The sequence below is a fragment of the Marmota monax genome, unplaced genomic scaffold, assembly GCF_021218885.2.
Source record: "Marmota monax isolate L192 unplaced genomic scaffold, Marmota_monax_Labrador192_F-V1.1 WCK01_AAM20220418_F8-fsc00055, whole genome shotgun sequence".
NCBI classification, from domain to species: domain Eukaryota; kingdom Metazoa; phylum Chordata; class Mammalia; order Rodentia; family Sciuridae; genus Marmota; species Marmota monax.
In genome coordinates this window covers 8,284,641-8,310,126 of record NW_026695205.1, presented here as the reverse complement: position 1 = coordinate 8,310,126, position 25,486 = coordinate 8,284,641, and the positions used below count along the sequence as shown (strand labels likewise).

At 43.2% G+C, this 25,486-nt stretch overlaps 1 protein-coding gene across 5 annotated transcripts in view; it reads right to left on the bottom strand.

The window, feature by feature from the left end:
• The window catches only part of Scyl3 (SCY1 like pseudokinase 3), a 32,854-nt gene extending 11,722 nt beyond the window's left edge, over positions 1–21,132 (bottom strand). For 2 of the 5 annotated variants that reach the window (XM_046430202.2, XM_046430205.2), the window contains exons 1-7: positions 20,745–20,915; positions 16,790–17,005; positions 8,993–9,178; positions 6,896–7,009; positions 4,926–4,982; positions 3,519–3,621; positions 2,297–2,408 (exon numbers count right to left, since the gene is read on the bottom strand). In XM_046430202.2, the coding sequence (XP_046286158.1) occupies positions 2,297–2,408; positions 3,519–3,621; positions 4,926–4,982; positions 6,896–7,009; positions 8,993–9,178; positions 16,790–16,954 (737 nt within the window). In that variant the 5' untranslated portion in view covers positions 16,955–17,005; positions 20,745–20,915. Of the gene's footprint in view, positions 1–2,296; positions 2,409–3,518; positions 3,622–4,925; positions 4,983–6,895; positions 7,010–8,992; positions 9,179–16,789; positions 17,006–20,382; positions 20,520–20,744; positions 20,917–20,963 lie in introns of those variants that run through there. The other 3 variants (XM_046430204.2, XM_046430207.2, XM_046430203.2) reach the window with 3 other exon arrangements.
• Positions 21,133–25,486: the final 4,354 nt, after the last annotated feature.

Here is a 25,486-nt window from a genome sequence, read left to right as displayed (position 1 = left end):
CTAACAGGATATTGTTAAATGAAATGTCCTGGAAGAAATGACATTATCATTACAAAATATGTGTTGATTCCCAATTCTCCTCTGATGAAGTAAAACCATGAAAGAGGACTGACTGGGAAAAGTGGGATTTCTGTAAAAGTCAGGAAGCTTTTCATTTTTCTTGCTATAAGTTAGTCTTTTTTTTTTTTTTTTTGGTAAGGCAAGGTCAGTTTCTTATGTAGTTTCCAGAGCCCCAAAGCTGTGGACCCTGGGCTCCAAGGAAGTGTTGCTCACATCTGCCCTGTGGACAGTGGCCCAGGGCTTGAGCACAGCAGTCAGAGCAGGCCTGGTGGGCACAACTGCCAATGGCCTCCAGATCTGGCTTACTCATACACTTGACTTCAAACAGCCCAGGGTTAGGGCATCACCCCCAGGCAGCTGATAGCCCATATATAACTCCTGAGTTCCCCCAAACTGAATTACTAATAGCCCACTATTCACCAAAAGCCTTAGTGATAGCATAAATAACACATATTTTGTACATCATAAGTATTGTATATGGTGAAAACACGTAAGAACGTTGAGATCACCTTTACTATAGTATGCAATTTGGTAGAGATGAACTGCTTATATGGAGGTCAGTCTCACAAGTCACTTCAGGCAGGTGAACCTCACGGGCTCACTGCAACTGCACAAGGAGGTGACACGCAGTCGTTGGAGGGACGGTATGTCCTGTGGTTGGTTTCATGATTTAACGCTGCATCTTTTTAGCTGCTTACATCTCAACCGCAAGTGGCACCATCATATGGTCTGTGTGCAGGTTTCGACACATTTCAACTCTTATCACAGATTTATGTGTGTTTCATGGTAGTAAAAGACACAACAGACTACCTAAGTGTATTACACTCATTATGACACACCTCTTTCTTGATTTTTTTCAACATTTCTAGGCTAAAGTTCACCTGTAAAGTTTTTTTCACACTGTCAAAACTTTCTGCCCCGAAAATAAAGAACACACCACGTGTAAGGAGATCACAGCCCTGCAAACACACATGTCCGAGGGCCAACTGTTTTTACTCCAGCTCCTGAGCACAGGGCACTCAAATGTCTCAACCAAATCCAAGAACTAGGCCACCCGTCAGGCGGGGCAAGGCCCTGCCTCCCGACAGACCTCCCCACTCTGGGCGTGGGGCTGGTTTCTTGGCTTTCTTCTCCCTCTCTAACAGGAAATTTTAAATAAAGAACTCATATTACACACAGTGATGGGAGACTCTGTTTAATGTGAAGAGTTTTTAACAGGATATTGTTAATCACACAGTGATGGGAGACTCTGTTTAATGTGAAGGGTTATTCTTTGTAAGGACTTTAATATCAAAGGAAATAAAGAATTCCTAATAATCATTAAACACTAATAATAATCATTAAATAATAATCACAGAAATACTGTGGCTAAAAGACTCATAAAGGTGAATATATACCTCTTGTATTTTTCAATTAAAAAAAATGAAAAAAAAAAAAAAAAAAAAACAACTCAATGGTAAAAGTTTTGAACAGTGTCTCTGAAACAGGACAAAGAATCCCAATAACCACACACACACACTTACTTACTCAGGTTCTACTCCCTAGTACTACCTAGGGTAACTCTCCCCTTCCCCCTGCTTCTCCTCACCTCCCTAACTGCAAACACAAAAGGATACTTAAGTTTCAAAACCAACAAAGTTAGCTTTGCTAATAAAAGCTATGAGTGTGGAACTAACTTGGTAAGTTCTGCAGTCTTGGAAATAAAAAATGAAGGACATATATTTAAAACAAACCTTGAAGAGAAGTTCAAAAACACCTCTGAATCCAGAAAACGATTAAGTTACATTGTACTCCTCCCCCTAAACGAACTTTCTTGTTCTTCCACACATATTACTGAAGAGAGAAATCTTCTGCCTAAAGAAAAATGAACTCACACCCCGCCCAATAAGAAAAATTCAAAATAATCGATTCTCATCACTCATACGAAGGCAGCAGAACAGGGAGGCCACGTCTGTTAACTGCTTCAGTCGGCTTGGAGCTGGGAGCCGCTGGACACAGGCCGGCTTCTTCATGACCAAGCCTGATGAAGCGGGAGGACTTCCAAACCCCGAACTCCGTGGCATCCAAGAATTTCTAAACTTTCCATCTTTGATGGGAACCTGACAGATCCAACTTCTCCCTCTTTTCTCCTGTGAACACCAGTCAGTCTCCTAATAATCAGCAGCACCAGGGACTGCTTCCTCTGGTCCTCCCAGCCCACAGCCACGGCGGCAGTGGGACGCGCTGAGGCCCTCACCTGAAGAAGTCGTGGGACAGTAAGGTGCAGAGCGCCGGCCGACACTGAGGGATGGGATGCAGCACAGTTGAGAGCAAGGTCTGTTGGAAGCTGGAGAGCACGTCCGCTGAAACTGAAATCCAGAGCGACAGTTAGTCCAGCCTTCGCCCTCCTCAGGGCCTCTACGGCTGCAGACTGGTGAGACCAAAGCCACCTGTAAAAGCCCAGACAAACAGAGCCCGGCTGTCGCTGAACTGCTTCCTGCTCGCTTCAAGCCCAGGTCCTGCCACGTGGAGAGCCAGCCTGCCAACACAGCCAGGCCAGGCCAAGCGCCTCCCCTCCCACGCCTCCCATTTCCTGGCTGTTCCGCTCAGGTCCAGGAAGTGAGTAAGCAGCAGGTGGGAGGGGCTTTCTCAACCAGAGTTCCTCATTCACAGGACACAACTGTTTGAATGACTATTTTCAATTCTTCCAAGGATGGCACACAACTGTCCCCACGCTAGAGGCATGGGAGAGTAGTTAGTTCCCTGAACACAGTGGATGCCTTGTTGTTCAAGTATTCAGACCAGGACGATTTAGGGCTAAGAGGTGACGTTCAAAGCCTAGCAGAAGAAGTGACATCAGCACTGCAGAAGGCTTGGCAAGTGACACCGAGGCCAGTAAGGGGCCCCGCATGGCATGCACCTCCGTAAACTCACTGGAGAGTGATGCAGGCCGCCGAGCATGCCGTGAGAGAATGGAGACAGACAACAGAAAACCATGCCTTTAATAGCCTGGGCCTCAGGAGGCCATCAAAGGAAAGAGCAGTGGGCAGATTACAGCTTGAAAAAATAAACCAAAAAACTTTTGAAAGACTAAAAAATGTTAAGCCTGACAAGAAAATATTTTTGAGTCTTACTCTATTATTCAGACTACTATATCTTAATCATTATGGAATTATTTACTTATTGGCTGGCTCACTAAGGAACAGTCTTTAGACCATAAAATACTATTATCAATAAGGTTATCACAGGAGACTGAAAGCTATAGTTCAAAGTGCTTCCTACTTAAAATTCTTTTCACTACTGATACTAATGAAATGCAAAGCTTGTTTCCTTATTGCTGTTGATACTTGCTCTAAACAAATTACACGGTAAGCAACAGGTCCCTTACTATGATCAAAGACTGAAGTCCCTCGAGTTCTACGCTGGGCAGGCCTGCATTACTTTCTTACTTAGTGGACGCAGTATTAACTCCAACTCACCCTGTCCACGTAAGACGGTGAGCAAGCCTTCCACCAGTGTTCCAAACGAGTAGGCATCCCGGGCATGTCCGTGGGACTCCGGGAGAGGGCTGAACTCTGGAGACTAGAAGCAGTAAAGACTTTTAAAACTAGAGCATTATAAACTATTCCTAACTCTCTCCCATGTTTGCATGTATTACACTCAAATCTAACTTCACAGTACCACACACTCAGTTATAGCTTTAAAAACTACTAGTATACCATATAAAAAATGTTGATCATCTGTAGCAATCAGGAAAATGCAATCAAAACTACACCGACATTCCATCTCACTCCAGAAGTCATCAAGAATACCAACAATAAGCTAGGCACAGGGGCACACACCTATAATCCCGGCAAGGGGAGGGTGCAGGGGGTACTGGGGAGTGAAACTGGTCAAGTAATATGGTCATGTAGGTGTGAATATGCCACAAGGAAACACGCCATTCTGTGTAAGTGAGACGTACCAATAAAAAAACAGCAGGACTTAATACTGGAAAAAAATTTTTAAAAATGATTAGCAAATGAAATTTATCAAAGATTTTTAAAATATGAAATAGGATCAAAAAGAAAATAAAAGATCACAACATAATACGTGTTTGTGGCTTTCAAAAACATTTAAAAGTTAATCTTACAATGCAGTGTGCACACATAATACAGTATGCATAAAACACACACATAATGAAAACGAGTTTCACAAAACAATACTAAGATGCCTAGTAACGATTTCTTTCACTCTATTTTTTAATTTTTTCAAAATACTGTCCAAGATACCCTTAAACTATCTTAAAACCCACAAATCAGCAGTCTGAAAAACACCAGTGTATGCCATGAATAAACCTGATTTATGTTAAGTCTAAGGTCCATATTAAGTTTATACTTGGTTTGTATTTCCTATAAAGCACACTAAACATGTCTTTAGGGATTAATGTCATTTATAGTGATTATAAGAAAACTTACAGAGGGCATCTGCTTTTGAATTTGTCTGTGAATAGAATCTTTCTTCACCAGAACCAGGGTATTAATAACCACTCTGTACACATCCTGGAATCCCAAGCAAGGGCCAGCGAGACAGACGGATGCAAAGACAGAGCTGATGCAAAGGAAAGGGCCAGCCTGACCTCACGGCTCCCGTCAAGTACAAAGCCAGTGTGCTTTGGATATGACATCCCCTGTTCACACTCGGGGCACTCCATCTCTAAACAATACCACAGGACCTATACAGCCAAAAACTGTAAGCTGGCTCCCTGGCTGTGGTAGTAAGATTAATCCCAGAAGCTCAAGGCTAGAGGAATCACGAGGCATCCATAATTTAATAAAGGCCTGGGAGAGGTTTTCTGCTCAGTTGCACAAGTGGGCCTTCATCACATCCGACGCATATCATCTTACCATCTCTTCAGGAGGGATAGACGCTGGGTCTCTGACTGCCTGAATACTCCTCAGAAACTAGACAGAAAAATAAATCAAGAAAAGCAGTTCTTACGCATTTGGCAAAGCAACCTTTTAAACCTATTTATAAAAGCCATGAGCAATAGAAACAGCAGCAATGAAACCTTTCCATCAATATCACATATCCAATATGCAAATTTAAAATCTTCCTGATTAAAAAATGTAAACCAGTACTCAGCACGGAGCAATTCTTAGTGAACATAAAAGTCAGTCCCCTTTCTCTGCCTTCCAGCTGGTTCACACACACCCCATGCTGCCGAGAGGCATCTGTGCATCTGATTTCCTTATACAGAAATTAGAAATACTTCTTTCTCTTCCTGCATAGTCATTAAGAAGTAAAAGGCTCTTCAGCTGTTGGTGACGGTGTGCATCTGTAGTCCCGCTACTCAGGAAGCTGGGAAGAGGACTGCCTGAGTCCACAAGTTTGAGGCCAGACTGGGTAACACAGTAAGACCCCATTTAAAAAAAAAAAAAAAAAGGCTTTTCAGCACAGGATACATCGCTTATCAATCTTGTCTTTGTCACTAAATCAGGTGAAAGTCTTGTTGCACATGAAACTTTATAAGCTATGGAAACAAAACTAACATCTATAGAATGAGCATATTCATTCACCTAATCAAAGAAGGGCTTTTATCCAATAAACACCATCTAGGGCACTAGGAATACAAAGGACAGCCACAAATTCCCTGCCCCCAACCATATGCTCACAGCCTAGAAGGTACATCAGGGATTTCAGTAAGTGAAGCACAGGATTTTTGTAGGGTAGGACAACGCCCGCAGGAAGGATTCACAGAGAGGAGACTCAAGCGAGATCTTGGATGAGCTGGCACTTTTCAGGGAGTTCAGGGGAAGAAAGGCAGCCTGGTAACAGAATGGCAGAACAAGCAAGAAGAGAGTGAGGCGAACAGCCAGTGCAGCAGCCCGGCTTCGTGACAGAGTTCGAGCAGAGCAGGAGCACTCCAAGTGCTGAGTGGAGCTGAGGCGGGCTGGGAAGACTGTGGAGGGCCTGTGCACCACCCCAAGAAGCTCCTTCTGTGGGACGAACCCACAGGACCGCGTGCTGCCTGCCATGCTAACTACAGGAGAGAGACTTTAGAGAAGGCAGCCATCACCAAGAGGGATGACTCAGGCAGTATTGCATTTGACTGATCAAGAGTCCAGGAAGGTGCCCACCAGACTAGGCCGAGCTGAGCGCCAGGCAGCACGCAGGAAAACACTGAAAGCTAGACTGAGCCACCGCGTCAGCAGGGGGATTGGGATGGGAGTGGTTTTCACTTTTTTTTAGAGAGAGTAAGTCCATCAGAAACATGCAAATGGTGAAAAGAAGAAATAAAATAAAAAAAGAACTGCAGGTGGATCTGTCTGACAAAACCACAGGCTGTACCCCAGGAGCAGCAGCCCAGCCACCAGGAGTTAAGATGCACAAGTCCCAACTCTAGTCACTGGACACACCATATGTTCAGGGAGCAACCCCTGAATGCCTAACGCGAGATAGGCACTCGGCCAGGTGCAGGTAGAAAGGTAAGGTCAGAGGAGCTACCCTCAGGAGGCTCAGCTGCTGGGCAGAATCAGACACACAAAGGCAATTTCAACACGAAGCAGTGAATGGCATGATCAAAGGAAGTGCTGCACTGCAGCTCAGGAGCAGAAAGGCAGGCGGTTAATTAAAACGTCTGAACAAAACCATTTCACCTCCCTCATTCTCAGGTTCCTCATCTATAACACGAGAAGAGTACATGACCCCTAGTGCTTCCTGAGGGATAAACCCCTACAACTCCATGAACATGGGCATCCACAAAGTTCAAGTCTCCAGACCAGCATGGCGCTGACCCTGGGGGGCAGTGCCAGGGCAAGAGCACACAGAGGATGCCACCAGTGCTCAGGGGAAAGAGGCCTACCACCTGGCTTACCTCGGGAGTGGCCTGAGGAACTTTACACACAGTTTCCATTCCTCCTAGCTTCCAGTGCCCATCTTCACTCACAAACACAGATGATAAGCAGACATTGTTGTGTGTGAGGTGTCCCTGGAAAAAAAAGAACAGGAAGAAGACTGCCACTCCAACTCTGAAGAAGAAGTCTTTAAAAAACTACTAGTTACCAAAAAAAGATTACGACAAGATCTTCCCACTTGTGGACTGATATCGGAAACTATCGGTCGGTCGTTCCAGGAACGACCAAGGGAATGAGGTCAGAAGAAGCAGAGAGTGCCCTGGGGAGGCTCCTGGCCCCTCCCTGCCTGCTGAGCAGGAGAAGCAAGACACCCAGCCAGCGCAGGCCAGTCACGCCCCACCTGGAAATCCGGACCCAGGCGTCCCTAAACACATATCCACCAGTCCTGTGGCCTAGCCCACTTGCACCAGTGCCTTTAAAGATAAAATTTATCTTTGCCCTCATAGGTTATTTTATTCATTTTCTGCTCTAAATTCTTTCTTACCTACATTCTATCATGAACCCAGATCCACTTCACCTGAAATCTTATCAGTAAGCATTAAAAAAATTCTGCCTGAAGAAGAAGAAAAGGGAATGAGAAGGACCAGCAGAAATGCCCCACAGACCACAGAAGAGTCGATTTTAAAACTATAAAAAATAGTTCAGTCAAATAAGAGGAAGGGAGAAAGTGAGAACAGGGTTTGAGTATTTAAGTATTTTCCCAACCAGAAATCATTTCAGTAGATGGAAGAGCTCTTTAAATTTTCTACCCATGAGATCAAATTTGTACATATTTTTATACAGAACACTCTAAAATATATATAAAGAAAAGTTTAGAATAGTATATATGGTATTTTCATTTGAGGAAAAATAAAATAAGATATTTGCTTTATATGCCCAAAGACTATCTCTGCAATAATACACAAATCACCACAGTAGCTTCTGGAGAGAATTCGCTGAAGGACTGGAGAGGGACTCTCCCTACAGGCAGTCCTACTATCAGCATGCCTTGTTCCAATAAAGATGTTCCTCCCCAGAGAAGCTTAACAATGTTAGTTATCATATGAACTTGTAAGCATGCTTTTAAGAGTTATACATCCCACATAATATTTGGAGAGTCTATCTTCCATAAATAGAAGAAAAATGAAAACATGCATTGAAATGAGTCAAATGCAAATCTCTCTAACCTAAGACTGGTGTTTTTTCATTAAGGAGAACTGCTGAAGATCTGAATGTGTCAGAATGCAAACATCATTAAGGAATTATAGCTCCAGGGCTGGGAAGATGTTCAATGAGAGTACTTGCCCAGCATGTATGAGGTGAAAACAAACAAACAAGAAATAGTAGCTCGATGAAATTGTCAAGACATAGATCAGAAGTAAACATAGGAACCATAATAATAGTAAACGTTACCACAGGCCAGGTAGCCTGGCTACTCCAGTGTTAAGAGGCTGTCTCTCAATTGGTCCCACCCAAGTGGGATAGGATGTGTCTAAACTCTGCCTCTAAGAAATGGTCATTTCTTCAAAATTTAAAATTGCACAAAATTCCTAAAAACAAATAGGAATTGTGGTCTACAGCAACACTAATATTAACTTTTTGTTTTAACAAGCATCAACTGAGCCAGGCATGGTGGCACATACCTCAAATCCCAGCAACTAAAGAGGCTGAGGCAGGAGGGCTGAAGGTTCAAGGCCAGCCTCAGCACCTTAGCAAGACCTGTTTCAAAATCAAATAAAAAGGTCTGGGGATGTTAGTTTCAGAGCACCCCTGAGTTCAATCCCTGGTACCAATGAAAACAAAACACAACCAGGAACCAGCTGAGGCTGTTTTCAGGTAAAGACTTGTCCAAAACTAGGGGGAGACCACGGTAACCTCAAAATAAAATTGTACCAATAACTGCCCAGGGACAGAATGTGCTGCCCATTGCACAGACCACCTGGAGCGTCTCCATCTTGCCCTTTCAATGTGTGCTCTGTCTTACAACTTCCACATATACCATGCTTCACAGCACTACTACACACTCATCCCCCAGGCTCCGTCAGAGCCCCTGAGCTGGAACTGTACAGGTCACTTACTCTGTCGTGAAGGAAGATGAGAGCCAGCAAAACGTCATAGATCCCAGAACAAATCTCTGCAGAAGACAGCCTTTCCAAGGCCACTTCCAGAGGCTGCACTCTCTCAGTGACCAGATGAATGCCATCTGCTTCCACAGTACATGACAGGAATCTCAGCAGGCAGGGGTGACGCAGTGTCTTCAAGTGCTGTAAAACGTAAACAGAAGAGCTGATGGAGCCGACGACTGGACCCAGAGCAGCCCCACGCACACGCGGGAAGATGGAAACCACACACTCGCCCCTGCAGGTTTCCCCAGCTCCTACCCTTCCCCATAGTTCCACCAAGACAAGGGGGATCTCAGTCTGTTCTCATTCCATTCAACTTATCAACAACTAAATCACCCCACAGACCTGCACTTCCCTTAGGGCAGTGCCGGCCCTCTGTGCCCAGACTTCCCAGGAAGTACCACGACACATTCCCAACACACTGCCGGAACCCTCACAAGGCAACAGAGGGGCGAAAAGCCTGGAGGACAATGTGTGTGGGACAAGCTTCTCCTCTGGGAGCTCTGGCTCTTCTTGTCACTGTGCAGCAGAGGCAGGCATCCCCTGAAGGCGGCGTGACAGAGGTGACAAAGGCTCCGCCAGCAAAGTCCTGCCATCCTTCTGGCCAGAAGAATCACAGAGAGGAATTCTGCAGGCTGGAGTGCCAGGAGGCTATCCCTGAACAACAGGCACAGAACAGACCCGAGGTCGTGCAACGAAGTGCTGAGAAGAGAACTGAGATCTGAACTTGCATTCCCAGGAAGGGTGAGAGGGGAGTAGTTCAAAGACCCAAGGCCCAAACCTAAGGGGATTAACACCCTGCTGTATCAAATATACCTACATCCTCAGAGTGTCACAACAGAGCCAAGAGTCTATGCAGCACATTCAGGATGCAACCCAACATTTGTACCCAACATACAAAGGACTGTAGAAATGCCATGAATTTTTAAGGGAATGAGTGTTAATGAGCCTGAAGATATTAACCAATCTGAAGAACAGAGAAAAAAAAAGTATCTTCTAAAAAATGATGAGAGCATCAGGAACAAAAAAGTCTAATGCAGATAATTTAACTTCCAAACAAGAGGAAAAATGAATTGGAACATTAAAAAAAATAATGGCTGAAAACATAAATGTAGCCAAATACTTAATTTACAGAGTTAAGAAGTTCAATGAAGACCATACGGCCTCTTAAAAACATAAAAACCATCCTGAGCTCAAGTCTGCTGACCCCAGCTGGGCATGGTGGTGTACACCTGTATTCCCAGCAACTCCTGAGGCTAAGGCAAGAGGACCACAAGTTTGAGGCTAGCCTCAGCAACCTAATGTCTCAAAATAAAAAACAAAAGGAGGAGATGGGAATGTGAGTCAGTGGTGAGTTCAATCCCCAGCCCCTAAAAAAAAAAAAAAAAAAAAAAAAGTTTGCAGACCCTGCCACAGACCATTAACAAAAGTGACTCTTTTGTATTACAAAACATTTTAATATTGTTCTCACCTTCTTATTTATCACCTATGTAATCCCCTTAAAATATTTAAAGTCTCTTTTAAATTTTTGATTTTTTTATTCTACATAAAAGTGACTGCCATTTTTGTGTTCACACTCCTCACCAATAAATAATGTCAGTTAAGTACTATATATATATATATATATATATATATACATACACACATACTAGTTTGTTGTTGCTGTTTATACTGGGGATTGAAGCCAAGGGCACTTTACCACTAAGCCACATACCTAGTCCTTTTTGAGACAGGGTCTCTCTAAGCTGCTAAGGCTGTCTTGAGATCCTCCTGCCTCAGTCTCCCGAGTTTCTGGGATTGTAGGTATGTGCCAACATGCCTGGTCTACATACTATGTATTTTTTTCATATTCTACATGAACTACATATACTGTAAAACACAAAACAGAAAGTACCAAAAGACTTAAATATTCCCAGTGCTTTTTCTCCACAACTGCAATGTTGCACAATACCTCGAGCAGGAACCCCATTTTGAGAAGTCCTCAGTATGCGATCCTCCCCTCCCTTACCTCTTTCCTTAGCAGAGACAGTAAACACACCTTCCTGACAAGCATAAGCTATTTCTGTGTCTGAACACAGGGGCTGGGTCAATTAAATCTGTAGGGTCTCTCCTTCTCTGGTTGGCCCTTTTACAGCCCCGTTGGGAAAATCCCTATGCATATTTTATGAGAATTACTTGAGTAATTAAAGAGTTCCACAGTCTAATATTCTCACCCCAGGTAATAACTTATCATTTATTTACAGCAAAACTTAAACTGCTGAAATGCTATGATATGACCTTCAAGCTCTGAGGTCTACGCTGTACTAGCCTCAGGTCACAGGGGGGAAATCTTGAAAGCCGGTCATTAGATTGGGAGGAGATGGAAAGGAGGATTTCACTGAGAGCATAACCTTCAATTTAACACTAGGTTTCATTTTCACAAATAAGTAGTTGATACTGAATGTTCTAAATACCTCCTTGAAAGGAGGAGGACAGCATCAGAGTCCATAACCCAGCCTTGCTACAATTTTTCTATCAGCTGGCTCAAACCTATTATAAACTTCTTCCACAGAGGAATCTTCTGAGCATGTTGGATTCTCTAATATTTTAATTTTCATTTTATTCATTTATTTTATCTGGGGGGTACTGGGGATTGAACCCAAGGGAACTCAACTACTGAGCTATATCCCAGTCTTTTTTATTTTCTGTTTTGAGCCAGGGTCTCACTAAGTTGCTGAGACTGGCTTCAAACTTGAGAAGCTCATGCCTCAGCCTCCTGAGTTGCTGAGGTTAGAGGTATATGTGCCTTTGTGTGCATTTAAAACAATTCACATATATGCAAATAGAACATAGTAGATATGCAGATGAGCCAAAATGGTAGCCAGTTGGTCATATGAGTGTGGTTAGCTGAAGAGAACATCCCAAGAGTTATGTTTGGAGCTAGTTTGTATGTAAAATCATACATGCGTCTCACTTTTTTTTTTTTTTTTTGGTACCAGGGATTGAACTGAGGGCGCTTAGCCACTGAGTCACATTCCCAGCCATTTTGATTTTTTATTTTGAGGCAGGGACTTACTAAGTTGCTGAGGCTGGCTTTGAACTTGTGATCCTCCTGCCTCAGCCTCTCCAGCCACTGGCATGCACCATGGATGCCCAGTCACCACATTTTCATTTTTTAAAAAATACTTTTGTTTTATTTATTTGTTTTGGTGGTGCTGAGAATTGAACTCAGGGCCTCGCATGTGCAAGGTGAGCGCTCCACCACTGAGCCACAACACCAGCCCCAAATTTTCACTTTAAGAATCATTTCAAATAATTTTCAAACCAAACATGAAATATTTCCTTTTTGACTGCTCAAGATAAATTCTTCATTCAGTTTTGTCTTAGAGCTCTGATCACTTTCTTTGATTTCAGGTCCCTTCTTTTGTTCTCCTTTTAGCACTCAGGATAGACACTTGATAGACAGTAGGAGCCGCCTGGTTCAGTGTTAACAGGGAATAGTTAATAAGTGGCCACCTGATTTTCACTTTTGCTTCTGCTAATTTGTTTTTTTTTTACCCTAAATACCCCAGAAAAATTCTTGCTCCAAAGTGAGTTCCTGCTTGTTTATAATAAAAGAAAAGAGGAAGAAATGATGCACTGCATGATTCTGAACAAGACACTTAGCAAGAACCTCATCTGTCATTGCCCTTGAATACAGTCAATATTCTGCAAGACCATGCAGATTCACAGGAAGGACCAGCAGCTAATCAAATCACAATGTCTCTTGGGTCAACCTTCTGCTGCTTCTAAGAACAAGGGGAACAGGCTGCACCTGGGGAGGGCAACTTGGTTATTTTCTCAGTTACCCCAATTGAGCAAATCAATGGCTCTTGTTCTGGTGGAGGTAACTTGTTGAATGTTTTGAATGCATGTGCCCCAAAGTTAGGACTCCAGTTGGATTTATTCCCTGTTCCAGGCGCTCACCTCTAAAGCACACAGCTGAGCAAGGTCACTTCCTAATGGATATCAACATTACAACTCCCAACATCTGTGCTATCTGTACTTACCTATGTCTATCCATTCAGAGCTCCTCAGTGTGAGAGTCTAGCCCTGAATATAAACTACTCCCATTTTCAGGAATCAGTAAAGACCCAACCATCTAGGAAATTAATTCAAGCCTTAGAGGCTTAACTTTCCACTGTTGTTCTGCTCCTGATTTGTTACATCATTTTGAGAACTACATAAAGTTAACTGACTCGATGTTCTTATCTATAGCTCACATCTACCTTCACACTTTAAAAACAGGAAAAAAATCTACACTTTCACACCGTTAAATAAACATAACGAAACAGCTAAGATGACTAAACTGGAGAGTAATAATCTTTCAGGAAAAAATACTATTCCTTCTTCCCTAAAGATGCACATCTGGGACAAAGATGCAGAGACAGTCTGTCTTTGCGTACCATGTCTGAAGGTTAGGTCATAAACTAGGAATAAAATTCAGGAAAAATAAAAAATGGATAAAGAATTAGTCTGGGTAGAAATGTGGATGACTACAAGCCTCAGAGGAGAAACAGCAAGAAAGTCAGGTCTGGGAAGCATGGTGGGAACCAGGATATGGCTAATTCTGTCTGATGGCTGCATCATACCTAAGGAACAGGCAAATACGTCTTAAGTTCTGAATGGACACTGAGCAGGAGCCCTGTGAGAACACCAGGATCTGATCATGAGAGGGGAAGAGATACCCTCTGTAACTGTTAACTACATGGCAAGTTGGTTTACAATGAATTGGACGTTGTAAATAGTGTAAGAAAGGCCTATAAGGGAAAGGGAAAAGGAAAGGGAGAGAGGGAACGTGTCAATGTAAGGAAGAGAACACCTGCCCAATGGCAGACACAGCTGGTCACGCCCACATAGTACAGGCTCTCCAATACTTCAACAAACCCTTCCACTATGCAGCCGGAGCCCTTCACAGTGTCTCCCGGAACATCAAATCATGTACTTGGATGACAGCTGCCCAGATATGTGATTCCTGTAGGAAGACTGAGGAGTTGTTTTTACAGCTTGTAATTACCACAAAGCCTCAACTAAGCACTCTGATTATAACAAACAACCGTAACCAAATTCTGACTTAGAATTTATCATTCTTAACAGGTTGTTGGTTAGAAATGAGTCATAATCACCAGTAAGCAAATCACACTATTAATGACAGCTGAGGAATTCAAGACCAAATGAGATCTTACGGGCCTAAATATTTTCATATTGGTTTGTGACCAGAGCTCTACTTGCATTTCAGTTACATACACCCACAAACACACAGTTATATATTTATCTATTTATAACAGTTGACTATCGGTATCATTTTTTGAATTTATAATAGTAAAGAAAGAACAATACTACCCAATAATATTTGCCAAGGAAAACACTATCTGCTTAAAAGAGTCATCAGAACTTTCAAAGGCAGGATGAATAACACAAACACTGGTGAGAGTTGAGATAACTACGCTGCTTCAAAATTTCAGATATCGAGGACATCACAGTCCTAAATCCTAATATACTGAATGTTATATATGTCTCAAGTACTGTGACCTAATTTGTGGGATAATCAGAAGTAGAATTCTGACAATGTAAATTCCTTATCACTTTGTTGCCATTTCAAATTTTCATGATTCAAGTTTGAGTTTCAAAGCTACAGAATGGCTGACACATTACGAGTAGATCTTTGGTTTTTTCCCTTTAAAAATTTTATGATCTGGGGCTAGGGTTGGGGGTCAGTGGTAGCACACTTGCCTGGCATGTGTGAGGCACTGGTTAGATTCTCAGCAGCGCATATAAATAAAGAAAATAAAAATCTATAGAAAACTAAAAAATATATATATTTAAAAAAATTTATGTTCTGGTTTATTTGACTTTCAGGGTACATATGCCGGATATGATTTTTAAAAATCATACAGTCTGAAGGAAAAAACTAACAAATATTATAAATTATAAATTCTAGTATCTGACTGCATATGGTCAATTAAGTTATTTAAAAAAAATAAAAAACAGCTGGTGCTGTGGCACACACCTGTAATCCCAGCAACTCAGGAGGCTGAGGCAGGAGGAGGGCAAGTTCGAGACAAGCCTGGGCAAACTAGTGAGATCCTGTTCCAAAACAAAAAATAAAAAAGGCTGGGGATGTAGCTGAGTGACAGAACACCCATGGGTTCAATTCCCAGTACTGGATTGGGGGGCGGTGGTGGTGGGGATAATCTTATTAGAAGAAAACACAAGAGGTATGTTAGACATTAACCAATTATTATCTTTCTAAATTGTCTCTTTTGCAAAATTACAATCAAAAAAATTATTAACAATTCTCAGATGGGATAGATAAAAGAGAAAAAAGTGGCTTTACCAAAAGGCAAAATTACCAAGCAAAAGAACTAGCTATACTTTTTTACCACATAATATTACAAGAAAATGTATTCTGGGCTAGGGGTGTAACCCGGGGGTGGAGCACTGGCCTAGCCTGTGTGAGGCCCTGGGTTTAATCCCAGCATAGCATGCATGTGTGAATGAAGAAATGCACGAGTAAATGAGGGAATGAAAAGACTGTTACACATGTCTTTTTCCTAGGGAACCATCTTATAACTGTTAATTTCACACTTAACCTAAGACACAAAATCAAATAATTATTATGACCAATAAAATGCCAAAATTAATACAACTAATACAACCTTTTATAATCATTAAAAAAATAAAAATCATTTAAAGAACTATATAAAATAGCTATCAATGTTTCACATCAATTGATATCAAAAAGTGACTCATGGTAATACAGATCATAATTCTTACAGAGTAAAGATATTAAACTCAACTTGAAAGTACTCCTGACATAGTAAACACTCAAGAATTAATTAAAGAATACCACTGTACTTTTTCTTTTATAAACTTCTAAAGATAAAATGAATGTCTGCCAAAGGGCAAGGAAATATCAACTAACATCTTTCTTTTCTCTAATTATGAAAGACTTGAGATTATTTTATTTCATTAAATGATATTCCAATCCAAGGTAGAATTGTTTCTTGTATCTCTTTTTCTGGTGGTACTGGAGATTGAACCCAGAGCCTTGTGCATGTGAGGCAAGTCCTCTACCACTGAGCTACAACCCCAGCCCTAGAACTGTTTCCTGTAAGACGTGAGGGCCCCTGACAGTGCTGAGACAGCATGCCAGTGCACTGGCCCCTCAGCCGGGAGCAGCTCTGACTAGGTATAAACAAGAACCTTCTTCCTAAGGAGGAAACTAAAGCCTCCAGAGTTAGCAACCTGTCCAAGGTCCCTCAGCAAGAACTAGAGCCGAGGGCCAACATTCTTTCTGTCCAAACACCAGTGTAAAACTCTTTCTGGGACATCACAATGTCTCAGGAAAAGAAAAACATGACAAAGTTCCTAAAATATTTTATTTTCAAGCTCCTCATCAACAAACTAATTAATATGACAATGCTTACAGCATTTTTGCTAAACTAGATTAATTCCCTCTTAGATAAGCCATGAAAAATCATTTTCTTTTCTCATTAAAAAAATTAGCTATGATGACAGAAACCACTGTAAGGAGTTTTATGAGATTTGGGTTCAGTTATGGTATCTGTTGGAAATAAACCCACAAAATAAGGATAACTATGTTGATACAGACCATCAACGATATTATTCCTTATGCCTTACCTCCTTTGATCTCTATTAATTTCATTTTTAAAAAACAGAACACAAGATAGTAAAAAGCACTAACTATTAAGCCATCACCTATTAAGGTACCTTGGCAGCTTTATTAACTTTGTCTTCATTTTCTCTTTTATATACAAAAACTGAAGCAAATTTGCCATCTTGCAGCACAGCAGGATAAACAGCAAGTCCAGAGGGCAAAGTAAACGGTGGCTCTTTCAGCGTATAGCTCTTTAAAGCACTGTTCTCTGATCCCATCCCTTAGGCAAGGCCGTAGGTACTGCAGCTCCTCTTCAAAGCCAAAGGGATCTAAAAGAAGACAAAACAATTGCAAACATGAATTCTATCTGCAATGGGAGCAGAGCTGTTCAAGGTCTCCAGAAACAGCCAAACTGTTTCTGCAACCTTGTAACTAGCACATTTGACAACAGAAATGGTTAACTGCTCAGCAAGTTATCAACAATGCTTGTTAATGAACACCTAACAAATCCAGAGAAAATGTACATCACCTACCAGTTATGTGCAATTATCGTACTCACCCAAACCCCGCGTCATACAGGAACTTTCAGTTACTTAGAAAAGCAACCAAAAAATAAAACAAGGTAACTCATATTTCTAATCAACTTACAATCCTGCCTCACAAAGGAAATGTTGTAAAACTTGGTTATTCAAAAACAATAGAACTTCTGTATGTCTAATATGTAACTATAAAGGAAAACAAAATACAAAGCATTAACAGTACATCATAGAAACAAGGAAAAGATTAAAAGAGCAGTAGAATAATGGGAAAGAAAACATAACTCATTGAAGAAATACAAATTACAATAAAGAAAAAGTACAGTCTCACAACTCTTTAAAGTTATGCTTAAAAAAGGGAGAAACAGCAAAATGTATAACCACAAAAGCTAAAACACGCACACATAAAATTCTTGAAAATGCAAACTGCTTCATCACAGAAAACAGGTAAGTGGTTGCCTAGAGAGGGGTCACAGAGGAACAAAGGTGTGTGAGGAAACTTGTGGGGGGTAGATATATTCAGTATTTTGATTATAAACATACCAAAGGGTGATTACAAATGTCAAAACTTATAAAATCGTGTTATGTTCAGTCTCTTCTATATGATTATACTTCAATACAATTTCTTTAAAATACATATATACATACATGCATACACAAACACAAGAGACCTCCCAAATCTTCTACAATATGAACATGTCATTCTTTGTAACAGAGATACAAATTCACGGAGTTGCAAGAGGTACCAGGAGTGCAGCAGGATTGGTGGAGCAGCAAAGGGCCTACTATGTGCGCACTGGCAACTACTGTGAGAAGTTGGCATTCTGAAGGCAATAGCTGTCACAAAGCTCAGCTCATCCACTTATGATGAGAAATTGAGAATCAGATATTTTTGGGGGAATTTCAATATTATTCAATGTTGCTCAAAAAAAAATTTTTTTTTAAACCTGTGTAGGACAAACAACAAATGTCTGGAATATTTGTGAAATCAGTTTTTAGTTCTGGCTTTACCATAATATGAAAAAATTTAAAAATAAAAGAATTCTAATTCTAGTCATGTGGCAAGCAAATTGCTAGTTCTAAATAGCACAGCCAAAAATTCCACATAGATTGTAAATATTTCTGTTAAAAATCTATAATTTGGGGGAACATGTAAACCAAATAATGAATATACATAGACTCTACCTGGATTTTTCTTCTACCTTGCTGAGGTTCATCCAACAATTTCTAGATTATCCATGTAATAATGCTCTCAAAACATATCGACCACAGAACCTGAAGTGCCTACAGACCCACATACACCATTATATAAGAATCACAGTAAGTACAAGGACTAAACCTAGCTAAATTAAACATTCAAAATCGAAGCATGTTTCTGAACATCAGAACTAATTCTGCTTTGTAATAAATCCACTGTGTTCCTACCGACCTAACAACTTATCCTAAGAACAAGAAGTAAAAACAATGCTAAAAATGCCATACCTCAACCACAGGCGACAGTCACCTGTCTACTTGGATGACAGGTACTAGAGAGAAGTGAGGTGAATTCTGCTATTACGGAAATGTGGGGGTGCTGCTCAGGTGTGACCACCTCCTGCAGAATAGGGAAGGCTGAGCTGGACACTAGGTTCTTGCACCCTCCCCTTTTCTGGGCACAGTTAATGGGTCCAGTGGCAACTATGGCCAAAGGGCAGTCAATTCATAGATGAGCCTTCTGTAGGACCCAGGCCTGAATGAAGAGATGAAGTGGTCAGATCACTATCTCCCCCAAGAACCTGAACTTAAAGAGAGCTTTCTATCTAAGAGTAGCATAGCTAGGTGAAGGATGCCATGAGGTGGGCTGGGACTTGGGCAAGCCAAGGTCACCTGAAAGCAGAAACTTGGCAAGGACAGAAGTAGTTGGATGGCAGCAGGACTAGAAAAACTGGGAGAAGAGCATGGTCATGTTTTAGGGGCAATTAGCATACTCCAGCTCAAGGCTACAGGACCCCAGTTTCAAGTTCACTTCCCTCACTGCCTAACTGATACCTACAAACAGCTCCATTCCCTGAAGTAGCCCATGTGGGTCCGGGTTCTTTGAAACCAACTGCCATTTCATAAGAAGAAAACTCTACTTCTCTTTAAAATGCTGCGTGAAAAACTAATTAAACTAGAGGAAAGTTACAGAAGTACCACTTTGAAACTGTTTATCTGAAGCGAACATAATTGCCTTCTCTCAGACAAAAAATTTAGCTTTTCAACCTCAATACACAATAAAGGAAAAACTGAGAATAAGGAACTGCAAGTAAATCAATGTCCTCTTGGCAGAAAATCATGCTGTTTAATATTAGTCCCCAAAAGAGATATGATGATTACCACGATTTAGGGCTTTACATTTATTAAACCTTGATTTAATACCATGAATACCACTATAATTGATTAAAATTATGAAAGTGTTAAAGAAGAGATTAAAACCAGCAATTTTTCATAGCCATGTGTTTTAGGTCCGGGTTCTAAGAAACATCACTTGCAAGTTAAAAGAGGGTGCACTAATTTCTCGAGGAACTTGAGAGAAAATCTGCCATTTTACTGTTCTGAAAGCATGGGTAATAATGACAAATACCATCAGTGTCAGACGGACAGCCTACATACAGTTCAAACCGACCACTGCCATCTGAGAATGGCTTAAAGAAGTAATTCTAACTCTTGACACGACTTGTCCAAAGAGGCACAGGTACAACTACTATAAATACCTTTTAAAATAATTCAGCTAAAATCAACTTACTGAAAGTAAGATAAATAACACGTGGATTCCCCAAATGATTCTTTTTTTTGTTTGTTTGCAGGAAAAACACAAAATACTGCCTGTTAGCTTTGAGATTAAAAGACATGAGAAGGTAGAAAAGGATATCCTAACGCCACATGACAGATATTTTGCAAAATTTGTCATCTCCACTCTCTGCGCTAAAAGGTGGGGTCTCCGGTCTGACTTGCCCACCCGTCATCTTCCCAGTGAAGCCCTGCTTGCCCGTCTTCCTCCTCTGGCTGGCTGGGGCAGCACTTAGGTTTCCGGACGGCCACCTGTGGATCGGGGAAGCCCTCCTCCAGGTCACTGGGCAGCTCCTACACCCCACCAAGAAACCGGCTTCCTCCGGGGAACATTTCTCTCCAGGTCCTTCCCAGCAACTAACCGAGGTTATCCAGGTCCCAGATGCCGGAGCTTAAAGGTGGCAATGACAATGGCTCGCAGCACCGCGGCCCCCGCCTCCGGGCCGGCCTCGCCGGACCTGTTGCAGGCGCGCTCCCGGCACTCACACGCCATTAGCGCCCAGTTCGGGGGACCCAGGGCCAGCTTCAGCCGGAGCGCCCAGGCGGGCCTCACACCGGCGGGACGCGGCTCGGGAGACCGGCGGCGCCACCTCCTCACCTCGGGGAAGCCTCGACTCCGCCCCAGCACGGAGCCGCTGCCGCCGCCCGCCCGGGCTCGGTCCCGGCCTGCCCTCCGCGCCGCGCCCCGGCGACGGCAGCCCCACCCGGCCAGGCTCCCGCTTACCTGCGGAGGGCGGCGGGGAGGAGGCGCAGGGCCCCGGCTCCGACCCTTCGCTGCTGCTGACACCAACCGCCCTCGCTCCCCGTGCGGCCGCGGCCCCCACGCCACAACCTTCCGGGGTCGGGTCTCTCGGACACCACAGAGACGGGCCCGGAAACGGCCCGAATGCCAGTCTTCGCCGCCCCCCCCCCCGCCCCGACGCCACCACTGAGGCGAACGAACCCGGAACCGAGGTAGAGCGCCGCACAGGTGACTCTCAGGCCGCTGCCATCTTGAGTGTGGGCGCCAGGACGGCCCTACGTTTCAATCACGGCCCTCCGCAGCTAAGTTGGTTATATCACGTGGAGATATCACCTCTATCACGTTTTGGATTGAATGGGCGTTTGCCTTGATTTAAAATTTTAGTTTCTTAACCGTACACTTTTAATTTCTTTTCCGCCCGAACCCAAAATGGCCGCCGGTGGCCTCCAACAGATCAAGTAGCGAGGGGCGGGGCGGAGAAAAGGAGCGTGGAGCGGGGCGGGAACCTTCGGCAGACGACGCCCCGCCCCGCGCCACCGATTGGCTGCGCTACGCGGGGCTTTGGCGGACCGCGCGGAGGCTGTCAGAGGTCCCGGCACCGGCCGGAGACAGAGACTGACTGACCAGGGTCGCAGGATTTCGGAAAGGAGACCCGAGAGAAGCGGTGCCTGCTTAGGGTGTTAGGAGAACGAAGTGGGCTTACGTAGTGGTTGTGAAACTGCGTGGCACCAACTTGGCCACTGAAGTCTTCACGGTGCCCAGTGGCGGTCGGCGCGGCTACTTATGGCTTGACGGCCCGGCCCGAGTTATTTCGAGTGTAGGACTTTCACATCCCCGCTGGCCGGTAGCAATAGCTGGAAAGATTTGCGATGGATAAGAAAGGCCTGCATGATGTCTTCAGGTCAAAGGGAAACAAATAGCCAATTCTGTCCCCTGTCCAGAAGTTACAGTAAATAAGTACAGGCTCAATGGCAGAGCTTGCCTAGCACGTGGGAGGCACTGAGTTCGATCCTCAGCACCACATCCAAATAAATAAATAAAATGAAGATATTGTATTCATCTATGACCAAAAAAAAGTTTTTTTAAAAAATTAAATATATATTAAATAAGTATTTATGAGGAGATGAGCACAAACAAGTAATCCACCCCATGAGCTTGATGAAGTCCAGACTGTACTAAGAGCACTGTCCTCTGGAAGTAGAAGGTAAGCTACATAATTTTTAAATGTTATAGTAGCAACTGTAAAAACAGTAGAAAGACTGAAAATGATTTTGATATTATATTTCAACTCAAGGTAGCCAAAAGATTGTTACTTAAACATACTCAATGTAAACTTTATTTCTGTCCTGGGGTTAGAACCCAGGTCCTCCGGAGTGCAAGACCTCTCTGCCACTGAGTTACACCCCCAGCCCAACATCAATAATTATTAATGAGATGTTTATTCAAGGTAAAACAGACTGAATTGGGGGTCCCCCTCTGAATTAAGGGGAACTTCCTCCTATGAAGACGGAAAGCCAAAAGGCTGACCTCACCCTGTGGCAAGAAGCTGGGAGCAGAGCGTTCCTCTGTCCTAACACAGGTTAACTAAATCTCAGCAGGTACATCCCTTATCTTTCAACTCACTTCACTGCTGCCCCTCCCTTCTCCCCTGCCTCTTCTTTAAAGTTCTGCTCACCTTTAGGGATTTTTGAAGATGGAATGTTTGAAACGGTTGTTTCTTCTATCTTCCTTCAAAGCAGGCTTTGAATAAAACCAAATTTCCTACCAATTTGACCCCTGTTTCTGGAGCAGTGAGCACTACAGTCTACTCTCTTTCCCTGCAGGGTGTCATTAGAGCCACTTAGTAACAATAGGTTGTTGGTACTGTCTTCAAACTGAAATGTATTTTTTTGCAACCTGAACTAGCCACATTGTAATGCTCTTAGTCACACATGGCTAGGGAATACAGTATTGAGTGCAGCTATAGACAGTATGACCACCATCTTGCACCAGAATGTTGAGAAACAAAAATACATTGTGGGATCCTTCTACATTATAGTCAAAAGGAGCAACTGCAAATCAGAAACCCTCCAGATAAGTGGTAAAGCCAGGACCATTAGGGCCAAGCCTCAGGCAGCCTCTTTAAGTATTCTGGGCTCCTTAAATTTTTAAACCTGGTTTATTCAAAAAAGTAGAGCGCTAAAACATTTTGGACAATTCACCTATTTTGCATATATTTGAGCCCATCTCTAATTTTCATCATGATAAATAACAGGTTGTTTGTTATTTTGCCATTTTAAAAGTAAAAACTCTGAAACCATGATAATAACCAAAACATCTGGTGTCTCCAGAGATCAAGGTGGCTAAAATATATGTGGCTCTGTCTCTGGAATGTGTCCATTTGGTATGATTCTGGCTGACTACCCAGGAGGGTGGATTCCTAATAACAGTGCCCACTGCTCCTGGGGTGTAGTTCTGTGAGCTAACCCACATAGAATAGTACACCATCCATGCAGAAGTAACTTAGGCTATCCATCAGAAGTATCTTGTGAAAGGCACATTGTAAGCATCCATAATCAAATCCCATGAACCCCCATCAGGGCAGAGCTAGAGTATATAGCTGCTCCCAGAGAAAGAACCTAAAAAAAGCCAAATTATAGAGCATACATGGTATAGGGTTACCAGCTCCAATGTCCATCCCACTCTCCTCCCACTTCTCCACTGTTCACCTTCATTATAGGGGTTAAGAAACCAAAATGATCTCTTTCTGAGCCTCCTTTGCAGCGGGGTGGTCACAAGTTCTGGCTGGTGAGACAAGGTTAAGAAGGACTTAGGCTCTTTGCTTTTGCCTGCAGATATCCGACCAGTGGCAGAGCACTGGACTAAAGACTTGCGACCCTGCCTCCATTTTGCATGCATCTTCTTTTCTCCAGAGTCACCTTGGATTCCAGGAACAAGGACTGATAGGATAAGCCTCTTGTGATTATCCCCAGGCAACAGCAACTTTCTCATCCTGAACAAGGCCTGCCTCACCTGATCCTGAGATCACCAGGGACAGACCACACCTGAGCAAGGCCACCTGCATTGAAAGCTATGACTGTGACAGCCTTAGCTGTGCAAACCCGGACCCTTGCCCTCATTCCCCTTTCTATAAACCTCAAACTCATTGTCAGCCCCTGGAGGACAGGGCTGAGGTCCTCTTGTCTTTCAGTTGCAATCTATAGGAAGTTCCGTTCATGCGTGTCACCATTATGTTTCCTGTTTGCTTTTTGAGGCTAGTGGCCCAGCTGATTTACTGAATCCTTGGAGTCAGGCCTCTGGCCTAGGACTACAGTAACAATGGCAGCATCCATTAGGTTTAGGGCAGAGCACTAGGGAAAACTTTGCCTTCCTGATAAAGGAAGGGAATGTGGGTGACAATAAGCACCATGGGACAATAAGCAAACAAGATAAGGAGGTGCAGGTGAGGGACAGGAGGAGTGGGATTCTCTTGATGCATATCATACTGTCCCGAGAGAGTTCATCATTATATTTTTCTTCATGTTGAGGGGAAGTCCAAATAAGTCCCATCACCAACACATGATTCTTCTGCAGCAGCAGAGCTCCTGTTATGCTCGAATTCGGGACCCCCAAAAGACCACTAGAGACCAAGATCGATGTAAGCAGCAAAGAGGTGTTTATTGCGAGCTAGCTTGGTCCTCCAAGCACACACAGCAACTGGTGATGCTGAGAGGCCTCGAGCCCAGGGTTTGCAGCAGTTTTATACACTCTTTGGTGAAGGCAGGGACTTCACATGCATCATAGTATCTCCTAGCAAATCATCACACACCTCAGGAAAATCAAACAACAATTCTTAACATTGATTAGCACATTCACTGGCAGGAACAAGTTGGGTAGGGGTGATTGGTTAGTACAAGAGGGGGATTCGTGGGCTGGGGATGTGGCTCAAGTGGTAACGCGCTTGCCTGGCATGCACGGGGCGCTGGGTTCGATCCTCAGCACCACATAAAAATAAAATAAAGATGTTGTGTCCACCGAAAACCGAAAAATAAATATTTAAATAAAATTCTCTCTCTGTCTCTTAAGAAAAAAGAGGGGGATTCATTTGAATTGATTGGTTTAAACCACGAGGGGTATACATGCTGAACTACATGGTTTCCCAACATGTTATCAACCACCATAAACTACTGGGAGGGTTATCTGGCATCCCAGTTATTTTCCCTGTCTCATGCTGATTGCTGGTTGCTAGGGGGTTGCTATGGGTCCTCACTGTTGAGGGCCACAGCCGAGTCGGGATGACGCCTGGCATTTTTCCAGAAGTAATGGTTGAGAGGCGAGCCATTAAGATGATGCTGGATTGATTCAATAGACCCCTGCTTTCAGCCTTGGGCGCCCACTACTTTGGAGTTCTCCAGAGATTTCCTGGGGAGTTCGAGTTGGTTGGTGAAGTTCCGGTGGAGGGAGTTCCGGTTGGTGTGGTGTGCCAGAAAGGGGCCGTGTGGGTGGCGTTCGGGAGAGTTCCCGGGGAGAGTGCGTGGAGTGCTGTTAGAGCTCAGGCAATAAAGTTTCCTGTTTGAACATACAAGTGCTTTGTGGTGGCTCAGTGATTTGTGCCCAGCCAGACTGCAGCATTTGGTGGCCCGTACGGGGAACGCCTGAAGCTTGGGGGTAAGTGAAATTGCTCGCCCCTGAAGGAGAGCGAAAGAATGGGTGACCATTTCAAAAAACAATGTGTTCTTGTTTTG